Consider the following 23,264-nt stretch of genomic DNA (forward strand, 5'->3'; position numbering starts at 1 on the left):
TAGTCCCCTTCTCTCCCTTCTCTCCAAGAAGCCTCTTTCAATAAACCTCACCTATCCCCATTTGCTTCTTTTAGTGTATTCATTTTCAATCAGTACTCAGACAGTTTTATCAGTGGTCACTGGCTAACAAGTGGTTTTAAATCTGTTCTCCTCCCAAGAAGTACCTGTATGCTAAGAGCTCTCTCAGGCGTCTAAAGAAAACACCTCATTGTATATTCCCTGTACATCATGTATACTACTACCCTACTTTCCCAGGACCAGGTCCTGGATGGGCTTGCCACTGGGAGCTCTGCATGGGCACTAGAGTTCAGCTGGAGGGCACTTGGTAAGGATGCGCAAGAGGTCTAACCCATTGCTGGAATCCAGCCCAACAGTCGGATCCAGAAAGAAACCTTCAGAGAAGACCACCTGAGGCTTCTAACAACCCCTTCTGGGCACACCACCCACCTCCGCCCTCCCCTGCCTGTAAGAGGCGGCCTGGCTATATCCGAACTGCCCTTTGTTTCTGGGAGAGTGTCCGAGAAGGGCTGAGGCCACTGGCCATTGGGACAGAGCAGAAGCTCCTCAGAGAAGCCCTGCCCCATTCCTGGCGCGGGACTCCAGCCCAGCTCCGCCCCCTAGGAGTCAAGGCCCCGCCCCTGCCCCGTTGAGTCCAGGAGAAGTTGCCCCCGCCCCGCGGACCCCGCCCTGCAGCCGCTGCGCGGCTTCTTTCAGCACCGCGGCGCGGACAGCTCCTGGGCGGCAGCCGAGAGGAGCAGGCGCGGCGAGCGGCTGGCCGGGGAGGGCTCGGGAGGGCAGCGGAGGGTAGACGCAGGCGGGCGGGCGGGCGGGGCACGGAGCCCCGCGGCCCTCCCCGGGGGCGGCGCCCACCCGGAGCCGGACGCGCTGAGCCAGAGGACAGGCGGAGGCGGAGGGAGCCGGGACGCTAGTGGCTCCGGGCAGAGGCCGCAGCTGAAAGATGCCGGTCCGCAGGGGCCATGTCGCGCCCCAAAACACTTACCTGGACACCATCATCCGCAAGTTCGAGGGCCAAAGTGAGTGTATGCGTTGGGTGGGGGCAGGATCTGGAGTCCTGGTTCCGTGGCAGGAGTGACAAGACCTCTTTACTAACTTCGAATGGAGCAGGGTGGGGGATATCTGATGCTGAATACAAAATCTTTCCCTTTAATATCCCGGAACACCTTCTCCAGTGGGATCCACTTACCTCAAATGCCACCCTCTCTTCTTGGGCACGGTGGGCAGAGTGCAGCCCCCTCCTCCCCTGAGTTGTTTTCTTGGCACCCACCTCCAACCCCTGACCTTTCCTTCTATCACTGTCCCGCCACCCTTGGACAGCCCTCACCACCGCCATCACTTTCTCCAGAGGTTTCCTTGCCTCTCTTCTTTTCACCTCCCCACTCTGGCCACTCTTGTCTTTTTTGGAGCTCTCCCAGGCCTGGCCCCCATATGGTCACATCCCTGCTCCCTCTTCCTCACTGACCCCTTTCCCAGCGTCCAGGAAGCTTTGGGCCTAACCTCCCACTTCACTGACCCCATTACTGCCCTGGTCTTCCCACAATCCCCAGGCCTGACTCCCCCTCCCCCACTTCTCTGATCTCTGTCCTGCTTTCCCCTCCTGACCACCCTCTCTTTACTCTCAGGAGTTCGATGACCTTCCCGCATGACTCTGGCCACCTTGGTCTGCCCACTGTCCCCAGAGCTGACCTGCCCCCTCCCTCATTCTGGTTACTGCTCTGTCCCACCTTCTAGATTCCCCCTCACTGCTTCCAAGGGTCCCTATGATCTTTCCCTCTCTCCTGCCCAATCCTGGTTGCCATGGGCTTCCCACCTCCCACCCCAGGTCGTAAGTTCCTGATTGCCAATGCTCAGATGGAGAACTGCGCCATCATTTACTGCAACGACGGCTTCTGTGAACTCTTCGGCTACTCCCGAGTGGAAGTGATGCAGAGACCATGCACTTGCGACTTCCTCACAGGCCCCAATACCCCGCGCAGTGCTGTCTCCCGCCTGGCGCAGGCCCTGCTGGGGGCCGAGGAGTGCAAGGTGGACATCCTCTACTACCGCAAGGATGGTGAGGCACCCTCAGGCCACAGGTTCTGGAATGCAGGCTTGGCCCCTCCCTTGTCCAGACAGAGTGGCCATGGGAAGGGCACTGACCCAGGGAACCAAAGGGCCTGGACAAATGCTGTCTCCTCTCTGGGCCTGAGTTTCCTCATCCATAGAGGGAAGTGATGGACACTGGATGCAGTGTCTTCTGAGGTCCTTTTCAGAGGCCAGGGACCAGGCTGAGCCACCAACTGGTCCTGGCCCCAGGCAGGGCCTCCCGCTCCACCATCCCTCCCCCATATCCCCGGTCTCCTGGCTGTCCACTCTGTCACTGTCAGCCCCAGCTGTCAGGCAGCTGGGACGGAAATTAACCTTTCCTCATCTCCGTCTGCTCTGGGGATTAGGGGAGGAGTCACCCCCTCAAGGCCTTCGTGGCCAGGCAAGGCATGGGGGCTGCTGGCTTGAAAAGAGGGGTGGGCCTGGCTCACCTCACCCAGCACCAGCTCCTTGGGGAGATAGGGTCTGGAGTTTGCCCTGACTTGGAGGCTCACCCAGTTTGGGATGTTATTGCCAGCCCAAGCTTACTGCGAACAGAACAAAAGCATAGAGCAGGGGCTGAGGATAAAGAGTTCTGCAGCCCTTTAAGATCCTCCCCTCAGGACTTCAGAGTCTCCACTGGATCAGTGCGGGGAGGGAAGAGAAGGGTGGGGACTAAGATCCTGAAAGTCATTTTGAAATCACCTGGACCAATGCCCCCCACCCCACAAGCCTGGTTCAGCATCAGAATTACCTGAGGTTTGTTTTCTAAAACACACCCTCTGTAAAGAGAAGCTGACTCAGAGGTGTGAAGTGAGGCCCAAGCAGGTGTACTTGGAAAAATCTCCCTGGCAGTTTGGATGTTCTGCCAAGTTCAGGAACCACTGGCTTAGATAAATCCCTTCATTTCATGGACGAGGAAACCAAGGCCCAAGAAAAAGAAGGTACTTGGCCAAGATCCTGTTGCTTGGGTCCAACCTGGGACTGGACCCCAAGTCCTTGGATTCTCCCCTCAGAGATATCTGGTCTGAATAACTGCAAGAGAGAATAAAGGATTCCAATAGTCTCTGTGCTTGGAAGCACGACTTTTAAGGAGGGAAGCCCCAGAAAAGAGCCCTCGTTAGGGAAGAATGCATAAGGGCCACCTGAGTGCAGGTAAAGGGCAGGCACCTTTGGACTGGGTCTGAGGGGTACTGAGAGCCCAAGTTCCAGGGCCCTGGTATGTATGTGGAGCCTGAGTGTAAGTGTGAACCTGAGCATGTGTTTATAAGAGCTTCCAGGTTCTTCTTGGGCAGGTCCTGGCTGTCCCTCTGATTGTCCCCTGCTGCTACCAACCCCCTGAATGCAGGGGTGGTAATTAGGGGACTAGGAAGAACCTGTCTTAGTTTGGCAGCATCCACAGAGTTAATGAAGTCAGAATATTTTTTAAAAGCTGCAACCTCACCTCCTCACATCACTGCAGAGAGGGAGTGCCAGTCAAAGGAGTGAGAAGTGTCCCAAGGGAACAGGATGGGGCAGCAGGAAATGATGAGGGACAGCACATCCTTTTCTGTCCCTCTCCTTGACCCCAGAGCTCTACCTAGGTCCCAGAGAGGTGAGGGCTGATCACAGACTCCCAGTGATGTCAGATCATGGCTCATAGCGTCTCCTCAGCATCCTGCACATGCCTGGGCAGGGGGCAGAGGTCAAGGCAAGGCCTTGACCCTCTGAGATCAGGACTCAGGTTTTCAGAACCCTGCTGGCATCCTCTAGTAATCATAAGGGACCTTGGAGACCTAGTCTTGGAAATTGGCCTGGGTGAAAATGAAAAATTACCCATATACCTGGTGCCCTATAAATCCCAGTCTATACCCACCCCAACCCTAAGCCCTTCCCTGTCCTATAGCCCAAGACCTTGATCACCTGGACCTGCCTGAAACTGGCCTGAAATCCAGAAAAGGGAATCTCCTGGCCTACATTCCCCTAAAGGAAGGATACGATGCTTAGATAACTTATATTCACTTAATAGTCCACTCTGACCATGTGAATTTTTTTCTTCCATATTCACATACACCTTTTTTTTTCTTTAATGGAAGTACTGGGGATTGAACCCAGGACCTTGTGCATGTTAATCATGCACTCTACCACTGAATTATCTCCACCCCTACACATACATCTTATAGTCCTGCTAAAGGGCATCCTAATGGTGATTTCTTCCCTCTTCTCTCCGCTGTTCCACTGACTCCAGGGAGGTGGGAAGGGAAGGGGTCCTGAACAGAATTCTAGCTGATTTATAATCCTCTTTTCCTCTAAAGGGGTAATCCACTGACAGTTCTCCAAGTCCGAGTGGAGGGTCTGTGTCCATATATCTCCAAATTGTGCAGCTGTGTATAGTCCAGCTTAAAGAAGCCAGGGCACTTGACAAAAATTACCCCATGAGACAGGGCTCAGAGACCCTTGAGAATCTGGCTCATCCTCCATCTGCCTTCACTAGGAAAAGTAAGAACTAACAGCTAGGAGGAATGGGGGTGGCCACAAGACTAGTGCCAGTGAGAGTCTGGAGGGAGGGATAGAGAGCACTCAGATCCGCCCCCCCAGCCCTGTCCCCACTGGGGACCTGCCAGAGGGGCCCAGCCCTGCCTGCCTTTACTGGATCTTCTCTGATGACACCAAACCAGAGTCCCTTTATCTCCCAGCCAGACTAGAGGAAGCCTGGGGCTCCTCCAGGCCTCAGCTCCCAGTAAGGAGGACAGGATAAGGGCTGTGGTCTGGGACCCCGGTGTTTTCTGCACCAGTGAATACCCGTGAATGCCAGAAACAGCCAGCAGGGAGATGGTATGGAGCAGCAACCCTCTTAGTGGCAACTTTTTGTAGCATCAGCTCCTCCCTGAGGGCTCACCACCTGCTGGATGGGATGTGTAAAGAGATGGGGGCAATAGAAAACAAGGAGGCTTGCAGGTGAGGGATGAGGACTCTTTGAAACTGAAGGAAGGGGTCATCCAAGAGACAGAGAAGTGCAGTATCGCAGGGGGCAGACAAGCCTGCTGTCCTTCGTCAGAGAGGTGGTCCCCGGAGAAGCCCCTAGAAGGGAGAACGAGGCATAGCCTGTCGCCCCTCTCCAGGGATGGGGCAAGGGCACAGGAAGACTGCCACTCCTGGGCACACTCTAGGGTGACAGACTCACCCATTTCCGATCACCCAGACACAGTTACTTGTGAGCAAGGACAGCTTAGGGATCAGAAAGAGAAAGCTCTGAACTCATCCAAATCCTCATAGCCTCCTGTCTCTACCCACCCCTCAGGCAGCAAGCATGGAGATCAGGCACAGGGTGTCAGGTGTGGCCCCCTTCCAGCCCTCACTGCTCTGATGGGCTGGTCTTTGGTCTGTTCTCAGCCTCAGTTTTCCAAAGATAGCATCAGTGGGTATGCACTGGGCCTCGGCAGCCTCTAGCAGCATAGAGAGCTTGGAGGCCTTGCCCCTGTCCAACTCTGTCCTCCCCCTCCCTCTCCCAGGCCAGATCTCTGCAGTGCCAGAGAGAGTGAGGAGATAGTCTGGCCCTGGACACAATGTCTCAAGCCCCTGGTCAAGGAGGCTTCCTGGGTAGGTCCCAGTGCCCAAGGATTGCCAGGCCCCAGGCTGACAACAGAGCCTGGCGCTGGCCTGGGAGGCAGGCCTCTGGCACTGTGAGCCGGGGGTGGCTCACAGAGGCAAGTGGGCGGCCTCTCCTCTCCCCCGGGGCCCAGTGCAGCAGCTGGCAGATGGCTGCCTGGTGCCTGGGAGTCCGGGAATCTGATCCGGGAGATTCCTGCTCCCAGGGAGGAAAGTGGGAGGGAGGATGGGGACAGCTCAGCTGCACCCCAGCACTGATGGTGTGAGGAGGTGCCAAGGGACGTGAGCACAAAAGGTGGAGCCAGGGGATGAGTGAGTGTAGTGGACCCCAAAGAAGTACTCCTGCCTGCCGACCTCCCACCCACTCACATTTACACACATTCTTTCATTCACTCAGTTAACAAACTACACCTGGAACAGGTGCTGGGCGCTGGCAGTTGAGACAGACACAAACCCGCCTTCTGATATCCATGTTTACCTGAGGCCCTGCATCTTAGCATCCTGACCCTTGGGCCTGACACTGCCAACAGTTTGAATTGAGGGACATGGGATGACCAGGTACCAGGGAGGGGGTGCCCTGGGGTATCTACCTAGCCCACAGAGTGAAAGTTTTTGCTTGTTTTGTTCCACTCATCTATGGGGGGAGGCAAAGTGAGACCCTGGAGCCAAGAAAGAGGAAGAGTGGGACCAATGGCTGGGTCTGGGCTGCGCAAGAGGGTGGAGAGAGTGGCAGGAGGGGCCTGTCCTGTCCCTGCACTGCCATCTATCTCCTCCTCCCTCTCCAGACCCCACGCCACTGCCTTGTCTGCTCCCACCCATCCCTGCACCTCTGCCTTGGGACAGTGGAACTCTTCCAGACCTTCACTCCAATGTCCTCATCCCAGACAAGTCCCCTCCCCTCTCCAAAGTGTTGTGTACTGAGAGCCCAGGGATCCCCACTCCATGTCTCCACCCAGCCCCAGCAAGTCAATTTCTCAGAACCCCAGGCTCTGCAGAACAGGGGTCTATGTGTGCCCGCAAGGACCCACTGGGTGCCATGACAGAGCTTGAGGCCTAATGTGCCAACTGGTTCAGTGCCCAGCACTTTGTGTGTTCTCAACAGTGAGTTCCTTCCAGCATCAGGGGAGCAGGACATCTTTGTAGGATGGGAATATGGGAGCTGAACCCAGGGCCAGGCAGAGCTACATGGGGGTAGACTGCCTGACCTCACCTCCCCACTTAATCCACCCCATCTGCTCGGCTTTAATTACAGCAGAAGCAAACCTCAAGGTTAAGCCCTGAGCTGAGGGCCAAGTGTGGACTTGGGCCCGATGCTACATTATCTCCTAATGAGAAGCTTAGCAGCTCTCTCCACCTCTACCCTGTGGGTGGGGCACCTGCTGGGCAGCATCAGCAACCCTCTGCCCAATAGCTCTGGTCACCCTGCAGGACACCTCACCCACCACAGCTGCCCTTAACTTGACCTTAGCCCAGCCCCTGCCCTGGTTCCCCCTGGCCAGGTTCCTGTAGGAGAGGACCCTCCAGTGACAACCCCCTGCCCATGCTGTTTGCAGCTTCCAGCTTCCGCTGCCTGGTAGATGTGGTGCCTGTGAAGAATGAAGATGGGGCTGTCATCATGTTCATCCTCAATTTTGAGGACCTGGCCCAGCTCCTGGCCAAGAGAGGGAGCCGCAGCCTGACCCAGCGCCTGCTGTCCCAGAGCTTTCTGGGCTCCGGTGAGGCAGGGAGCAGGTTGAGGGGGAGCGGGGCAGGAGCGAGCACCAGGTGGATCATTGGGTCCCCTGGCCCTGGCTGCTCTGACCCTGCCCTCGTTTCAGAGGGCTCTCATGGCAGGCCAGGTGCACAGGGGCCTGGCACGGGCAGGGTCAAGTACAGAACCATCAGCCAGATCCCACAGTTCACACTCAACTTCGTGGAGTTCAACCTGGAGAAGCACCGCTCCGGCTCCACTACAGAGATCGAGATCATCGCACCCCACAAGGTGGTGGAGCGGACCCAGAACGTCACTGAGAAGGTCACCCAGGTGCGGCCCGTAGGGCAGGGTGGATGGGGCTGTGGTGGGCCTCAAGGACCCCTTCTCAGGCCCTGGGCCAGGTCTCCTCTGGGGCCTGGGCTAGCAGAGGGAGCCAGCTTGTCCAGCCCCCTAGCGTCTGGTCTGAGCTCCAGGCTTCCTGTCCTGCTTGAGTCTGATTCTTTCGACTTAAAGGCCTCCCCTGGGGCCACCACGCTGATGCCCAGCTCCTGCAACCAGGGGAGGATGGGGTCAGCAAAGCCTGTGAATAGTGCCACATCCTAGGCCTGGAGAAGCCTAGGAGGGAGGAAAACACAGGTCACCATGAGGGCCCACCCAAGGCTCTGCCAGTCCCAGAGAAGAAGCAGAGAGGGGAGGAGTCAGGGCCATACTGAGAAGGATGGTGGGTGGGGTGCCCTAAGTCCTCCTCCTGCCCCTTGCTTTGGAGGGGACAGGCAGCCCCCACAACAGGACCCTCCTGCAATCCCAGTGGAGGGGCAGCAGCCTCTGGCATCTTCAGGCCCCTTTGCATGGCTCCTTAGGGATCAGGCCCAGAATGCCTCCCTCCCCTCCTTGGCCAGCCCCTCCTTGGCCAGCCCAAGGCAAACCTCCTTGGATCCTCTGTTTCAGCCAAGCCCACTGTCCCTTCTCACAGGGCCTGATGCCCCAGTCTCCACCTGACCACTTCAGAGGGAAATGCAAAGGGCCCTGCCCGAGGTTCAGGTGACCAGGGTCCTGCCACTCGCTCGCTATGTGACCTTGGGCAAGGGACCTTATCCTCTTTCTGGGCCCCAAGGCTTTCATCTGGAGGAGAGAGTTGGACCTTATGGCCACTGGGGACACATTTGACATTGAGTATGCTAGTCCCAGGAGGCATCGAGGGCGGCCTAGGCCAGGGCTGAGCAAGGCGGTACAGGGCAAGGTAGGGAACCTGCTCCCAGCTTCCCCTGGGACTTTGCCTTCATGAGGGGATGGGGGCCACTCTTTTGCCTTCCTGCCCCCCTTGTCACCTGAAGCTCTCTCTGTGCTGGAGCACACTAGTGGGAACTCCTTGTAACCCACCCCCTTACCCAGCACAAGAACCGTGGGGAAGAAAGGACCCCAGGCTGAAGGGTTGGACCCTCAGAGGTCTGGCAAGGTGGCCCAATGGCCTGACCCTGGGAAGCCCACCTAGCTGCACAGCCCAGAGCCCTCAGTTTGGTGGCAGGGGTGATGGGGGCTGTAAGACTAAAGAGTTGCCTGTGGAGACTGGTAGACCTGGCTCGGGCCCCTGGCCACGGCCCTCATCCAACCTGCCTACTCCTGTCCTGTCCCCTGCCTTAGTCCCTCTTGGCTTTATTAACACACCCCATGCAGGCCCTAAGATGAGGAGGTGCCTGACAGAGCTCAGAGGAGGGGCCAGCATGGGCCCCGAGCAAGGAAGTCACACTGGCCTCAACCAGAACTCAAAGGACCTACAGGATTGTGATCCCACACCTGAGTTCCTACATCCTGGGGGCCCTGCAGCTCCAGGGACACTGGGAAGGGCTGGCTTTGCCAGGGAGGGGCCCTTGTGCTGGCTTTGGAGGTGGTGGAAGACTAGGGAGGTCTGTGATGGGGGAGGTGGCCCCCGGCCAGATGGCCTGAGGAAGTGGACACTGTCCTGTGACCCCACCTTCAGAGTCCTGCTGCCTCCCTCCTGCTCCCTGTGCTCTGCTCTTTCATCCTCGCTGTTCTTGAGCAGCCAGGGGAGAGGATGACTATGGCAGCCCAAGCTTTCAGTGCTCATTTGGTCCCCTCTAGTTGAGCCCCCATGGGGACTAAGTGCTGGGAATAGAAGATGGACATGCCAGATGAGGGACCTGCGGCCTATAAGTCAGTGGGGCATGACTGTGGTCAGGGGTGTTTATAAGGAGCAGGGTGAAGATTGGAAAAGGCGATCCAAGTCTGTGCAGGGTCAGAGGAAACTTCCTGGGGAGGCAAAATAGGAGGTGAGGCCAGGGCTGAGCAGGAGGTCACCACAGGGTTAGGACATTACGGCCCCTCCTAGGAACTAGGGGGGCAAATCGGGGACTCTGGCTGAAACCAGCCCTCGGGTGGATCTTCTGTATTGTGATCCCATCTGCTAATGGATCTGGTTTGCAAGGTCAGAACCTTACATCGCAGGTTTTCTTAAACCAGGACCATCTGCTGGGCCCTCTCCAGTGATGGTGGTGGGGTCCACGGGACACCCCTCAGGCCCCATCCTTGTGGGCGCAGTGTCTGCCATCAAGATGCACCCGCTCATTTCCTCACAAGAGCCCCATAGAGTTTGTTGTCCTTTGTCATCCCCTTCTGCCAGTGAGGGAACTGATGCTCGGAGAGATTATAAAACTTGCCCCAAGACAGACATATACCAATGTCAGAAGTGGAATCAACCTGGGAGGACTGGCTTCAAAATGCATGCCCTTCCAGATGCCCCAACTGTGTCTTTCCTGTGTTGGGCACCTGGGCAGAGCCTAGGCATGTTGGGCTGGGCCCTACTGACCCTATGTTGGCCACAGTCTCAGAGGTGGGGGTCGGAGGGGCAGAGCAGAGGGGGTTCAGCTGAGTCTAATGATCAAAACCCCCTTGGACGTGTGCAAAGTAGTCAGGGCCTCTGGAGCTCAGGATCTGTCAAGGGCCCAGATAAGCTCCATACCCTGCAGTTAGATTCTTTCCCTAGAGGGCTCTGAGAGAAGGCCGTCCTTGGTCCAGGCTCCACAGGGCCCTCAGGCATGAAGAGGCTATTTTGGGAGTGACTTGTTTCCATCAGGAACCTGACAGCTGGGAACCTCCCAAACCCACCAGAGAGGATTGACCCCTCCACAACCACCCCCTCAATCTACTTGAGCCCCACCCTCCTCTCTCCCCTCCCCGAGCCCTGTCTCCACCCGCTCCAGGCTGGCCTGTTTCTGAGGGAGTTTATGAGCTTCAAACCTGGGGTCACTATGGGACAGAGCTGCACCCCTCCTCTGGACCCTACTTCCTCTCTGCTTTTCTTCCCAGCACCCCATCCCCTTGTGAACTTGCCCCCTCATACATGCCACACACACCCCATCTTTGCCACATCCTCCTGCCCTGCACAGCCCTCCTCACCCACCATCTCCCACATCTCCCTTCCTAGGCCTCACCCCTACATCTTCACCCCTCCCAGACTCATCTCACCAGTGGTGGCCACCCTGCTGACCACCCCGTGGCCCCCACCTTCAGGTCCTGTCCCTGGGTGCGGATGTGCTGCCAGAGTACAAGCTGCAGGCACCGCGCATTCACCGTGGGACCCTCCTGCACTACAGCCCCTTCAAGGCTGTGTGGGACTGGCTTATCCTGCTGCTGGTCATCTACACAGCAGTCTTCACGCCCTACTCGGCCGCCTTCCTGCTCAGCGACCAGGACGAGTCTCAGCGCGGGGACTGCGGCTACACCTGCAGCCCGCTCACCGTGGTAGACCTCATCGTGGACATCATGTTCGTCGTTGACATTGTCATCAACTTCCGCACCACCTATGTCAACACCAATGATGAGGTGGTCAGCCACCCCCGCCGCATCGCCGTCCACTACTTCAAGGGCTGGTTCCTCATCGACATGGTGGCCGCCATCCCCTTCGACCTGCTCATCTTCCGCACCGGCTCTGATGAGGTAAGCAGACCCCGTTCAGTTTGGCTGCTGCAGCCGTCCCCTGTGCCCCAGCCCTAGCACTGGGCACCTTTGCCAAAGCAGGTAGAGGCAGAAATGGAGCCTCAGACATCTGTCATCTCCCAGCCCTGGAGAAGGAGAAGCTGAGGCTATCCTCTAGCCCAAGGTGCCTTCTCTGTGCTCCAGAATTCTGCCCCTTCTGGGATGGCACTCCTGAAGTCCTAGCTCCTTGTGCTGACTTCTAAACCATACATACCCTGGAGTTAGAAAGGGAATCCATGGGCAGTCCTGAACCCCTTCCCAATTCCATCCCCCCACGCCCACTCCTCTTCCCACAGTTGATATGAGGGCATTTTCATGCTCTTCTTGTACCTTCTTGGGATCAGCTTTCCACTCAAATCAGCTCTGCCTCCTGTGTTCCAGTTACTCCCAATCACCCAGCCGGTCCAGCACGGGGTGATCATCATGACTCCCTGCTCCCATGCCCACTCACTCCCGGAAAATCTGTCCCCAAGTCCTCTCCCCTCCTTTCCACCCCATTGTCCTTGCCTAGACACTGAGTGGCCTTCTTACCCACCTCTGCCCCAGCCCCACACCTGACAGCCTCACCCCCTGCACACAGAGACCAGAATGAGTTTCAGATCACTTATCTGACTCTTTCCCTTATCTGACCCAGTCTTTGGAACCCTCAGTGGCTCCCTGGTGACTTGGAATAAAAGCCAAGTTCTCTGTGGACCCTGTGGCCTCAGTAGCAGCCTCTGTCCACCTTCCAGGCTCATTCCTCACTACTCCATGGTCTTTTTCCACTCTGTGTTCCAGGCTTCAGCATCGCCCTAGGTTTCCCACATGGACTGTGCCATTTCACACCTCAGTGCCTTTGCTCATGCTGCTCCCTGTGCCTGCAATGCCCTTTCCCTCTCCCTCCCATCTGCCTAGAGACCCAGCCTTGTCTCTCAAGACTCAGGTCCTATGTCACCTCCTTTAGGAAGCCTCCCCTGCCCTGTTGCTGCAGACTGGACCTTCCCTTCCTCTGTGCTCCTCTTGGACTTCTGTCCTAGCAACCACAACACTATTTGGAGCTTGAGGCTGAGAGCTCCTTAAGGTCCTGCACTGTGCCCCACTGCCAAGAGCTTGGCACAAAGCAGGCTTTCCAAAAATGTTTGTTGAATGACTGGGTGACTATACTCACAAGCGAATAAATGTGGTCCTAAGCATAGCCTTTCAAGGGCTGACCCCCAGCCCCTTGGCCCCCTCCCTGCTCCTCCAGACCACAACCCTGATCGGGCTGCTGAAGACGGCACGGCTACTGCGGCTGGTGCGCGTGGCTCGGAAGCTGGACCGCTACTCTGAGTACGGGGCGGCTGTCCTCTTCCTGCTCATGTGCACCTTTGCACTCATTGCACACTGGCTGGCCTGCATCTGGTATGCCATTGGCAACGTGGAGCGGCCCTACCTGGAGCCCAAGATCGGCTGGCTGGACAGCCTAGGCGCTCAGCTCGGCAAGCGCTACAATGGCAGCGACCCAGCCTCGGGCCCCTCGGTGCAGGACAAGTATGTCACGGCCCTCTACTTCACCTTCAGCAGCCTTACCAGCGTGGGCTTCGGCAACGTCTCACCCAACACCAACTCTGAAAAGGTCTTCTCCATCTGCGTCATGCTCATCGGCTGTGAGTGCCACTTCATGTCCCAGGCCTTACCCGTTAAATTCCATTTTCATTTTGTCGTGAGATCTACCAACACAGTAACAATGTGTGTGATAGGCAGATCCTAAGTTTGCAGCACAATGAAATTTTGCATACATGTGCGTCAACTGTTCACAGAATTTAACCCTCGCTATATGTCAGGGACCAGGACCATCTACTTTATTTGCAGGACCCAGTGCAAAATGAGAATATGGAGCCCTTTGTTAAAAAATTATTAAGAATTTCAAGATGGTGATGGCAGAGCATTAAACCAAGCCCGGGTCCTTGTTAGCATAGGTCCATGCCCACAAAGCTAGCCCTGCCAGGCACTTTTCTAAGTGCTTTTCAGAGGCCCACTTTTTGTTCCCATCACTACCCCATGAGGGCCATAGTATGAGTCATTCACTGACTGAGAAACTAAAGGTTCTAACTTGCCAGGAGTTACACAGAGACCCAGTTGCAGCCCCAGGAGCTGATTCCCAGGACTGTGTGATCTCGGGCTCTGCACTGTGCTTCCTCCCAAGACACCTCGTCTAAGAACACAGAGGCAGTGTGGGATTTTACACGTAGATTAAGTTGTCATGTTCAGAGTATTTAGAAATGTGAAAGCTCAGAAAAACAAAAACAAGGGGGGAAAAATGGGTGAAAACAGGAGATTAAGAGTTTTCCCTTTATTATATTTTTACAACTTGACAAAGAAAGTAAATCTGAACTAAAAAAATTCATCGCCCTAGTTCTTTCTTCTCAGGAGTTTGGCCTCTGGGCCCAGGAAGATGCCGAGAGGCCGAGGGCAGAGGGAGGAGGGTAGGAAGCCTTGGGGTCTTTGTCTCCCATGTGCCCTGGCTCTGTCCTGGGCACTTCTGACTTTGCCCAGGACAGAGGGATCCTTAACTGGGGGATTCCAGGGAAAGGGAGGCCTGGAGCAGGCCCCAGGGTGATGTGGGCTGCTGGGGATGCTCAGGAGCTCACTTCCCATACCCTGCTCCCTGCCGCCTGCCCAGCCCTCATGTACGCCAGCATCTTTGGCAACGTGTCCGCCATCATCCAGCGCCTATACTCGGGCACAGCGCGCTACCACATGCAGATGCTGCGAGTCAAGGAATTCATCCGCTTCCATCAGATCCCCAACCCTCTGCGGCAGCGCCTCGAAGAATACTTCCAACACGCCTGGTCCTACACCAACGGCATCGACATGAACGCGGTGAGCCCCTGCCGCCCTTCCCTGGGGTCGTGTGAGCGACCACCTCAAGTCCCAGCTCGGGCTAACGCCTAGGGGAGGCCCGGGTCCCGAGGGCGCAGGGCGTCCCCAGAGCCCTCCCCACCCACTCCCCCAGCGCCACCCCAGGCTGCGCCCAACTGGACGCGACCACCCGCCTCGCAGGTGCTGAAGGGCTTCCCCGAGTGCCTGCAGGCCGACATCTGCCTGCACCTGCACCGCGCGCTGCTGCAGCACTGCCCGGCCTTCCATGGCGCCAGCAAAGGCTGCCTGCGTGCGCTTGCAGTCAAATTCAAGACGACACACGCGCCACCGGGGGACACGCTCGTGCACCTCGGCGACGTGCTCTCCACGCTCTACTTCATCTCCCGCGGCTCCATCGAGATCCTGCGTGATGACGTGGTCGTGGCCATTCTAGGTGGGTCGGGGGCAGAGGGCCAGGCCAGGGTGGGGGGTGCGGTGGACTGGAGATGTCCTGCCTGGACCAGTCCATTCCTAACGATGATGGTGGCACCTTTCACTGCCATGTGCTGATCCTGTGCCACAGAGAAGTGTAGACCTAGCTCATTGAATCCTTAAACCAAACCCCTGCCAAATGCCCTGTTCTCCTGATAGGGAAGTTGAGGCTCAGAGAGGTCATGTGGGTAAGTGGACAGGCAGGGCTTCCAGGGCTATGTGTCTGACTCAGAAGTCCAGTTAAGCTCCTACCTTCTCCCACCCTTGGGAAACTCAGGGTGAGAAAACAAGATTTATTTGTTTGTTTGTTGGGGGGGATAGGGTGTCCTGAGTCTCATTCAGCACAGCTGCAGGGACAGCTGGACACTTTGGAGGAAGGACTATGAACACTGGGCAGGGGACAGATTTGGGGCACACACCACCTCTGCCACGTACCTTAGGCAGGTCACTTACCTTGGGCAGGTCGTTTCACCTGTCTGAGATGATTCTCGTCTTCTTTGCCTTCCCCCTGACTTCAGCCACTCCAAGTCCCAGACCAGGACGGCAGCCTCATCCCTCCCTTGGTCTCCATGGCCAGTCTTTCCTCCCACCTCTCTGCCCAGTCATCTCCTTCTGGTCTCCCCTCAGCTGGGCTTCACCACGTGTGGAGCTCGCTCTTTTCTCCCACAACACCCTCACCTGGGCCAGCGCCTTGCTCCAGTGATCTCAGTCTCACCTATGCCGCAAGGTCTCCTGGCCCCAATCTCTCCTTAGACCGGAATATTCCATTTGTTCCTGGGCATGGTCACCCTTATAGTCCGTAGGCAGACCAAACAACATATCTCATTCTAAAATCATCATCTTCCCTCAAAAGCAGCTCCATTGGCATCCTCATCACTGTGAACCTTCCACTGTCTGGGCGAGAGACTTGAGAGTCAACCAAGGAAGCACCCTTCTCCTTTCCTGCCTCACCCTCACTATCCAGGCAGCCACAGAGCCCTGTCTGTTCCCCTCGTTAATATCTCTTTGTCTCCTTGTTGCTGCCCGGGTCCAGACCTCTTGTGTCCTTCCTGGCAGGTGTCAGGAGCTCCTTTCCCGTGACCCTGAATCTGGTCTACTCTCATACCCCGTCTTCCACCTTCTGCCAGTGACCTGGAATTCACATCTGTGCATATTCCTCTTCAGTTCAAAATCCTTCCGTGGTTCCCCATGACCCATGAGACAAACGTAAACCCCTGCACCTGACATGCACAGCCCTCCGCATGCTGGCCACCCTAAGTCCTGCCACCCTCCCCCGGTACTTCACACTCCAGCCATACAAACTACTTAGTTCTCTAAACCTACTTATCTGTCACACATCTGTGCCTTTGCACATGCTGCCACTCTGCTCAGAGCCCCTACCTTGTACCCCTGCCTGACAGACCCCTGACAGTCATCCTTTAAGGCTGAGCTCAAGCATGGGCTCCTCAATGAGCCCTTCCCTCACTCCCAGCCAAGCTTAGCAGTGCCATCCATGTGGGAGAGATGATAATTACTATTAATAATTAAGAAGCCAGTCCAATTTAAGTTTCAGTTAGACATGAGCTCCTCTCGTTTTGTCCTGAGTGGAAATGAACATTAGGTCATAATCCTTTATCTAGTGGAAAACCATCCCTTTATAATGTTGCCCAGATTTCCAGCTTCTAGGTTTCACATGTGACCCTAGAGAGTCCATTCTGTCTCTAAGCCTCAGTCCCCTCCTCTGTAAACGACCTTTCATCCTGTTCTCCTGGGGCACATGCCTCCACCCATCACTGTGCAAACAATTAGTGCCCCCTGTGCAGTAACAGCAGGCTAGGGGGCTGGGCTTTCCTGTTGGGAGTGGGCTGCAAGCAATCTCAGTCCCTGGCACCCTGCCCCTGGGCTCTCTGCCCTCAGCCCTAACTGTGCAGCACTGACCACATGCTGCTCTGTCCACCCAGATTGCCTTTCTCCTAGGGGCCCAGTCCTCCTAGGTTCTCACAACCCAGCCCCCACTTCACTTTCTCTGTAAGCCCCTCTCCTCCCTGCTCCCAAGCACCCTGGGTGGAATGAGCTCCTCCCTCATCCTTAGCTCCATTGCTCTTGGCTCTTCCCTGTTCTAAGGCCCTAGAGAGCATTCTGTAATCTGTCCCTTGGGGATCTGGGGGGCTCCTTGTGAGTGGGACAGCATCTATCCATGTTTACATCCAGTGGCTAGCACCAGGAGGACCCAATACCCTCACCCCACACCCCCATATCCAGCCCCTGTCCACCTGTGACATCCCTCCCTCCCAGTGCCTTGCATGCACCTGTCTGGTGCCTCTTGCAATTCAAGGCACTTCCTCAAGCCTCATGTCTGCTCCTCTGGACTGCCCAATGGGGTAGACAAGGCAGATATGGTTACACTCATTTTAAAGATAAGGACACCAGCGTCCAGAGAGAAGTAACTTCCCCATGCTTCCTCTGCTAGGGCCATGCTGGTCCCTTAGCCCCACAATGGGAGTGGGAACACGAAGAGAGAGAAGCCTCAGGCCCCCCTCCCGACCCTGGGTTCCCTTTACTCCCACAGCACCACAGCAGGTTAAGGAAAGAGGAAGAGATGGCAGAAGAAGCCTTAGTGTCCCTACTGCCCTCTCTCCCCGGGGGTAGGGGTGGTATGGGCAGTTCCAAAGCAAGTGGAAATAGGAGGGGGGGCTTCTGACAGAAGGTGGTCCTGAAGGGCTTGGAGATAGCAAGGGGCCCCGCCTGCTGGGGAGGGAGGGGTCTCTGCAGAGCTCTGAGGACAAGGAAAGGGCACGCTCCCCACCCTCAGTCAGCAGCCCAGCCTGGTTCCCAGCACGTGATCCTGAGCCCCAGGCGCAGCCTAGCAGGGTCCCTGAAGTGTGAGGGGAGGTCAGGAGGTCCTCAGGGGTGCTCCTCAGAAGAGAGCTTGGGGCCAGGCACTAGAGAGACCCCCACCCCTCTGACTGGCAGGAAAGAATGACATCTTTGGGGAGCCTGTTAGCCTCCATGCCCGGCCGGGCAAGTCCAGTGCAGATGTACGGGCCCTGACCTACTGTGACCTGCACAAGATCCAGCGGGCAGACCTGCTGGAGGTGCTGGACATGTACCCTGCCTTCGCAGACAGCTTCTGGAGTAAGCTGGAAGTCACCTTCAACCTGCGGGACGTGAGTCTGGGCTGGGTGGGCCAGGGGAAGGGATGGCCCTCAGCCAGCTGGTAATGGGAGATGAACAGGCCACCTGCTGAAAGCTTGGCCTGCCCGGCCTGAGGGGCCTCATCTGACCACTTCCCTTTATTTCAACCCCCTCCTGCATCCTTTGCTATCATTTCTCTGTGCCTACCACGGCCAGCACGTTGCTAAGTCTGATGGCAGCTGCCCGTTACTGTGCACCTGCTACCGTGGCAGGCGCTGGGCTACTTTTACATGATCTCATTTAGTCTTCTCCTTGCAAATGGTGCTATCCATTTTCCATATGAGGTAACTGAGGGTTACAGAGGACAAATGACCAAAGCCACATGGCATACAGTAAACCATATAGTCCTTGACAGAGCCAAAATGGGACTCTGGTTTGCGCAACTCCATGGCCCAGGCTTTCCCCACCCCATCCTATAAGCTGCAAGGGAGTGGGGATGGGGTCTGCCATCCCTGTCCCAGGGCTGTAAACAGTGAGAGCGCAGTCTCCCCTCTCAAGCTTATCACTCAATGGAGAGGTTATAACAAGTCAGGGGAGGAAAGTGCTGCGTAGTTAAACAACCAAGAACGTCTCAAGGGTGTGCGGGAGACCAAACCTCTGTGGAGCTCAGGGTTGCCAAGGAGCGGGCGGCCAGCCCTGAGTGGAAGTGCCCAGAGGGGCTGTATGGAGGATGGGGTCTGGAACCAGCCAGTGGGATGGAGGGGACAGGCAGGGGCAACAGTGATTGAGGCCCTGACACTGACCCCTCCCCCACCTCCAGCCTCAGGAGGAGAGGTTCTGCTGGCCCAGTCCACGCCCAGCTTCTGGAGGCAGTGCTAAGGCAGGTCTACATGTTACGGACAGCCCTCTCCACCCTGTGCCCTCTGCTGTCCCCCGCCTCCCCGGTGTCTCCCCTTCCCACCTGCCCTGCCTAGGAGACATCTTGTAAGGACCGTGCCTTGGGGGACCAGCAGCTAGCAGCCACCAGGTGGCCGAAGGGTGTGCTCAGCGGCTGGACACCAGGACAAGAAGGATGTGGCCTCCAAGGCCCCTGCAGCCCCTGGGTGCCCCTAGGTCTTATGGTGCCAGGAGGGTGGGCTGCCAAGGGCACTGCTGAGGGCACCCCCTGAATGGGTTGGGACTTCCAGATCCCGTCTCCTCAGAGGAAACTCCCCCATCAGCCCACGCTGAGGGCAGGGGCACCAGGGGCACTCAGGAAAGCGAGGAGAATAGCGCCTCTGCCTCCCCCGACTCCAACCTTGCTGCTCAGTGCAGCCTCTCCTAAGACTCTGTGGGGGGCTGCACATCTCCAAGCCCCTGTTCATCTCCTGCCCACCTGTACAGGAGAAAAGCTGCCTGGAGCATGATGGGGGAGACCAGCCACCTGTCACCACTTTCTTCCCTAGTTGCCACAGGGCCACGGAGGGAGAGGGGCAGGGGAGGGCAAAGAGGCCCTGTCCCAGCTTTGGTCTCTGTTACTTGATGCTCTTGTTCCCCACAAGGCAGGCGGGGGTCTCCAGTTATCACCCCAGCAGGCTCCAGGCAGCCAGGACCACCAAGGCTTCTTCCTTGGTGACAACCAGTCAGGTAAGCAAACCTAGCCCCGATGAGTATCTGCCCCTGCCCTGCCTCTCGCCCCTTCTCAGGTCTTCCCCATCCTGCCTCCCCTGGGAGAGGCGTCAGCAGTCCCTCAGTGAGTGGAGAGGGGCTCTCTCCCTAGGCTCAGGGCTAGAAGCCCTTGTACCCTTCCTCCCCCTGTGTCTTCAGAGCCTGAGTGAGGGCTGCCCCCAGGGGTGGATACTGGCCAGCCCTCTGGGGCTTCACATCAAAGCACCAAGGGATCCGCTAGGCTGCAGCTAGCTCCCTGGACAGTGAGACCAGGGCTGGACGTCCCCACCCAGCCAACCCCCCCAAACTGGGGCCCCAGCCCCCCTCCCAGGGCTACAGCTTTCTGGGTCCCGGAAGCCAGACCTCTATGGGGGCAAGACCTCGTACTCCTGGGCACCCAGGTAAGGAGATCCACTCCCCCAACCCTGTGTTCCCATGGCAGGTAGGGGGAGGGCCCTGGGCTCTGCACCAGAAGGTCAGGCCTGTGGAACCAGCTGGTCCGAAGCTCAAGCTTCCCTGTTCCCACTGCAGGTGCCACCCCTTCCCTAAGCATCTCGGATGCATCTGGCCTCTGGCCTGAGTTGCGGCCTCAAGTGCCCCCAAGGCCAAATCACAGCCCTTCAAACCATCACAGCCCTTCAAACCCTCAGGGAGACCCAGACTGCTGGCCTCAGGAGCTAGGCTCCAGGCTAGAGCAGCTCCAGGCCCAGATGAACAGGTGAGTGACCTGCAGGCCAGGGATGTGGGCAGCTATAGAAGGCAGGCCCAGTGGCAGGCTAGGCACGGGTGCCCCCTCGTGGTGCCTCAGGGACATAGCTGGGTGCCCCATGGGTTTTAGAACAGCCGGTCCTATTTAGCTGCAGACTTCTCCATCCTTGTCACTAAGCACAATTCCTTGGATAGCTTGTCCCAGCAAACCCTGGAATGTGCTACAGAAGACTTCTTGGGGGGAGGGACATAACCACTTGCAGAAAAAATTTCCAAGGACCCTGGGAAAGGAGCGTGGCCTGTGGGTGGCAGGGCAGTGGTGGCTTAGGGGCAGTACAGTACTGGATTCAAATTCTGGCTCTGCAACTTACCAGCAAGATTGTGGTCAACCACTCTGATCCTCAGTTTGCCCTTTGTGAAACGGGGATAACCAGAATACCCACGTCAAAGCTTCATTATGAGGACTAAATGATGTGTGCATGCTGCCTGGTCACTGTTATTATTGGAGTCAGGGATGTGCTAGGGGGAATGTGGGCAGGGGGTGTGAATTGCAGCAGGGAAATAGCTTCATCCAGCAGAACTGCCCTCAGGACCTAAATTGCTCCTGCCAACCCCAACCCTGATCTGACCCTGACTGTGGGGTTCTGTCGGGCAGGCTGGAGTCCCGAATGTCCTCCGACCTCAGCCGCATCCTGCAGCTCCTTCAGCAGCCCCTGCCCCAGGACCACACTGGCTACTTTCTGGGAGCCCCTGCCTCCAACAACCTGGCCTTGTTTCCTGCGACCTCAGCCCCTCCGAGTCCAGGAACTAGACTGCCCCAGGGCAATCTGCCCCCTGCACAGGTAAGCAGATGAGGGCATCCCCAGGGACTTGTCTGGAGGCAGCTGTGTGCCTGCCCCCACCCCTAACTTGATCTCAGTGGGCATCAAACACAGGGCCTCTGTGGCCTAAGAGCAGCTGTGACTTCTGCTGTCCTCCTTTATGGTCTGAGTCGTGACAGGCAGCCTGAGCAGGTGTTGGCAGAGCCCAGATCGTGACCATGGACTTCACATCTTGGGCAAGGGCAGCAGGACAGAGCTCCTGCCAGTTCTCATCCCTGAAGTCAGGGTGGCTGGGGGCTGGGGGGGAAGTGCCCCACACTGTGTGTCTCCCTCTTTCTTGACCCTCCCAGACCCCAAACTATGGTGACTTGGATGAATGTAGGCTGAAGCACAGGAACTCCTCCTCCAGGATGCCCTACCCAGCCCTGGAAATGGACAAAACTCTGACACTACCCTTGGAACAGGAGCAGCCTGAGGGGCTCCTGTCACCCCTGGCCTCACCTCTGTCTCCCCTGGAGGTACAGGGACTTGTCTGTGGTCCCCGCTTTCCTTCCCTCCCTGAACACCTTAGCTCTGTCCCCAAACAGCTGGAGTTCCACAGACACGGCTCAGATCCTGGATTTATGGGGAGTTAGAGCCACTGAACCCCAAGATAAAAGACGCCATGAAGGAACTGAAGGTGGGTGAGATGACAGTTAAGGATTTGGGGGAGGCAGACAGCCTCTAAAATAGCCCTCTGAAAACCATTCACCTAGAATAGCTACAGACTGCCAATCCAGTTGACCCAAGATGGCGTGAGTGAAGAGGCTCAGGATTTTCCCAGCCTCCTCCAGGGCTCTGTTCAGACAGCAGGCCTGGCAGAGGGTGAGTGGGCCTTAGGTGTGGAGGTAATTTATGGGACAGAGGGGTCAGTGAAGATAAGAGACATTTCTGATCTATGTCAGAGCCTTGCTCTGGGCTGGGCACATTCACCTCCCAGCTTAGAACTACCCACCACCACATAGCTCAGCCCCTACAGGCAGTCAAGACCTCCTGGTGAGAGCCTGTGAACCAGCTGGAGATGAAAGTGTCCTCTGTGTGGACACATCAGGGCACAGAGCTCCAGCCCCCATCCACTATGCCCCTGATGGTTCTGTGATGACCAATGGGACCCTAGTGGGCAGTGGAGTGTCTCACAGCTAATAAAGCCTGCACATTTCATGTTGGGCTCGGTGTGTAACTTAACCTGAGGGTCATCAGGTCCTTGCAGGAGCTGTGTGTTGGGGACCTGAAGGTGGCTCCACTGGGTCCAGGAGCAGGGGACTCTTAGCTAGGCTGGGGTGAAAGGAAGCAGAGAGGCCCTGACTTGGTGGCCATAGGGAATAATGACAACAGCCAGTACTTCCAGAGTGCTCACCCTGTGTTGGGGGGCACCGTGCTGACTGCTCTAAAGATATTAGTTCATTAACTCTTTACAACAACCCTGTGGGGTCCGTATTATTATCCCCCTTTTAGAGATGTGGGATCAGAAGCAGAGAGAGAGAGACCAAGAAGTTTACCCAGGCAAGAGGGGGACTTCTGGGCGTGCTGGTACTGTTCTATTTCCTGATCTAAGGGCTATTACATGAGTGTGCTTCAGGTTGTAAAAATATGTGCACTTCTATGCGTAAACTATACTTCAGTTAAAAAAAGAATATTCCCCAAAAATATAGGAAAAGGAGGATATAATTTCAACCCAGATGGTCTGGTTTGAGAACATATGCAGGTAATTACTCCACTGAAATGGGTTGTTGTCCAAAAAGTCACTGGTCCTCAGTCCTTTTTCTCAGTACTACCTAAAAGAAGTTTGAAAATGTATTTCCCCCCTCACACATTTTTAAGTTGACATCTGAAATATTTTATTGATAAGTTTGCAAATAGTTGCAAAGGACATAATTTCCAGTGTATTGTAAATATTGACATTTTATAAACTGTTTCTTTTATATTGATCTGTTTCCATCCAAATAGCAGTGATTCAGAAGCCAACATCTTTCATTTTAAAAACAGAATAACAGGCTCTTCTTTAACATCATTCCTTTTACTCTGCTCATAATTCCACTCTATTCCATCCATCCACAGTTTACCCAACATGTAATTTATTTCCATGCCGGAAAGCCTATCACTAATAATCTTATTATATCTGTTTGAAACACACACATACATAAATTGAAATTTTTATATCAATTTTTCTAACCTAAGGCTTTTAAGGGTTACACTTATTAGTACTGAGTTGTTCAAAACAACATAAATATCTCCATTCAAATATTTATAGAAACTAAAATTTATTG

The 23,264-nt window shown here is 56.1% G+C and overlaps 1 protein-coding gene across 3 annotated transcripts; it reads left to right on the plus strand.

Moving 5' to 3' along the window:
* The first annotated feature begins 958 nt into the window (after nt 1–958).
* KCNH6 (potassium voltage-gated channel subfamily H member 6) lies at nt 959–22,158 on the plus strand. 3 transcript variants are annotated; one of them, XM_072940075.1, is made up of 14 exons: nt 959–1,034; nt 1,841–2,071; nt 7,224–7,385; nt 7,488–7,693; nt 10,892–11,317; nt 12,582–12,981; nt 13,998–14,197; nt 14,378–14,630; nt 17,621–17,814; nt 19,324–19,408; nt 19,723–19,830; nt 19,961–20,147; nt 20,793–20,979; nt 21,309–22,158. In XM_072940075.1, the coding sequence occupies exons 1-14, from the start codon at nt 959–961 to the stop codon at nt 21,591–21,593; spliced, it is 3,000 nt and encodes a 999-aa protein (XP_072796176.1). In that variant the 3' UTR covers nt 21,594–22,158. The 3 variants fall into 3 exon arrangements, with proteins under 3 accessions (XP_072796176.1, XP_072796178.1, XP_072796177.1); XM_072940077.1 differs by lacking the exon at nt 19,723–19,830 and having other exon boundaries at nt 12,582–12,736; nt 12,896–12,981; XM_072940076.1 differs by lacking the exon at nt 19,723–19,830.
* Nucleotides 22,159–23,264: the final 1,106 nt, after the last annotated feature.

Source organism: Vicugna pacos, chromosome 16 (assembly GCF_048564905.1).
Source record: "Vicugna pacos chromosome 16, VicPac4, whole genome shotgun sequence".
Lineage (NCBI taxonomy): Eukaryota > Metazoa > Chordata > Mammalia > Artiodactyla > Camelidae > Vicugna > Vicugna pacos.

Bases quoted from the DNA above. Each gene is read 5' to 3' on its own strand.
- KCNH6 (XM_072940075.1), top strand. From the start codon at position 959: ATGCCGGTCCGCAGGGGCCATGTCGCGCCCCAAAACACTTACCTGGAC. The intron at 2,072-7,223 runs GTGAGGCACCCT...TGCTGTTTGCAG, and splicing joins CCTCTACTACCGCAAGGATG to CTTCCAGCTTCCGCTGCCTG. The intron at 7,386-7,487 runs GTGAGGCAGGGA...CCCTCGTTTCAG, and splicing joins CCAGAGCTTTCTGGGCTCCG to AGGGCTCTCATGGCAGGCCA.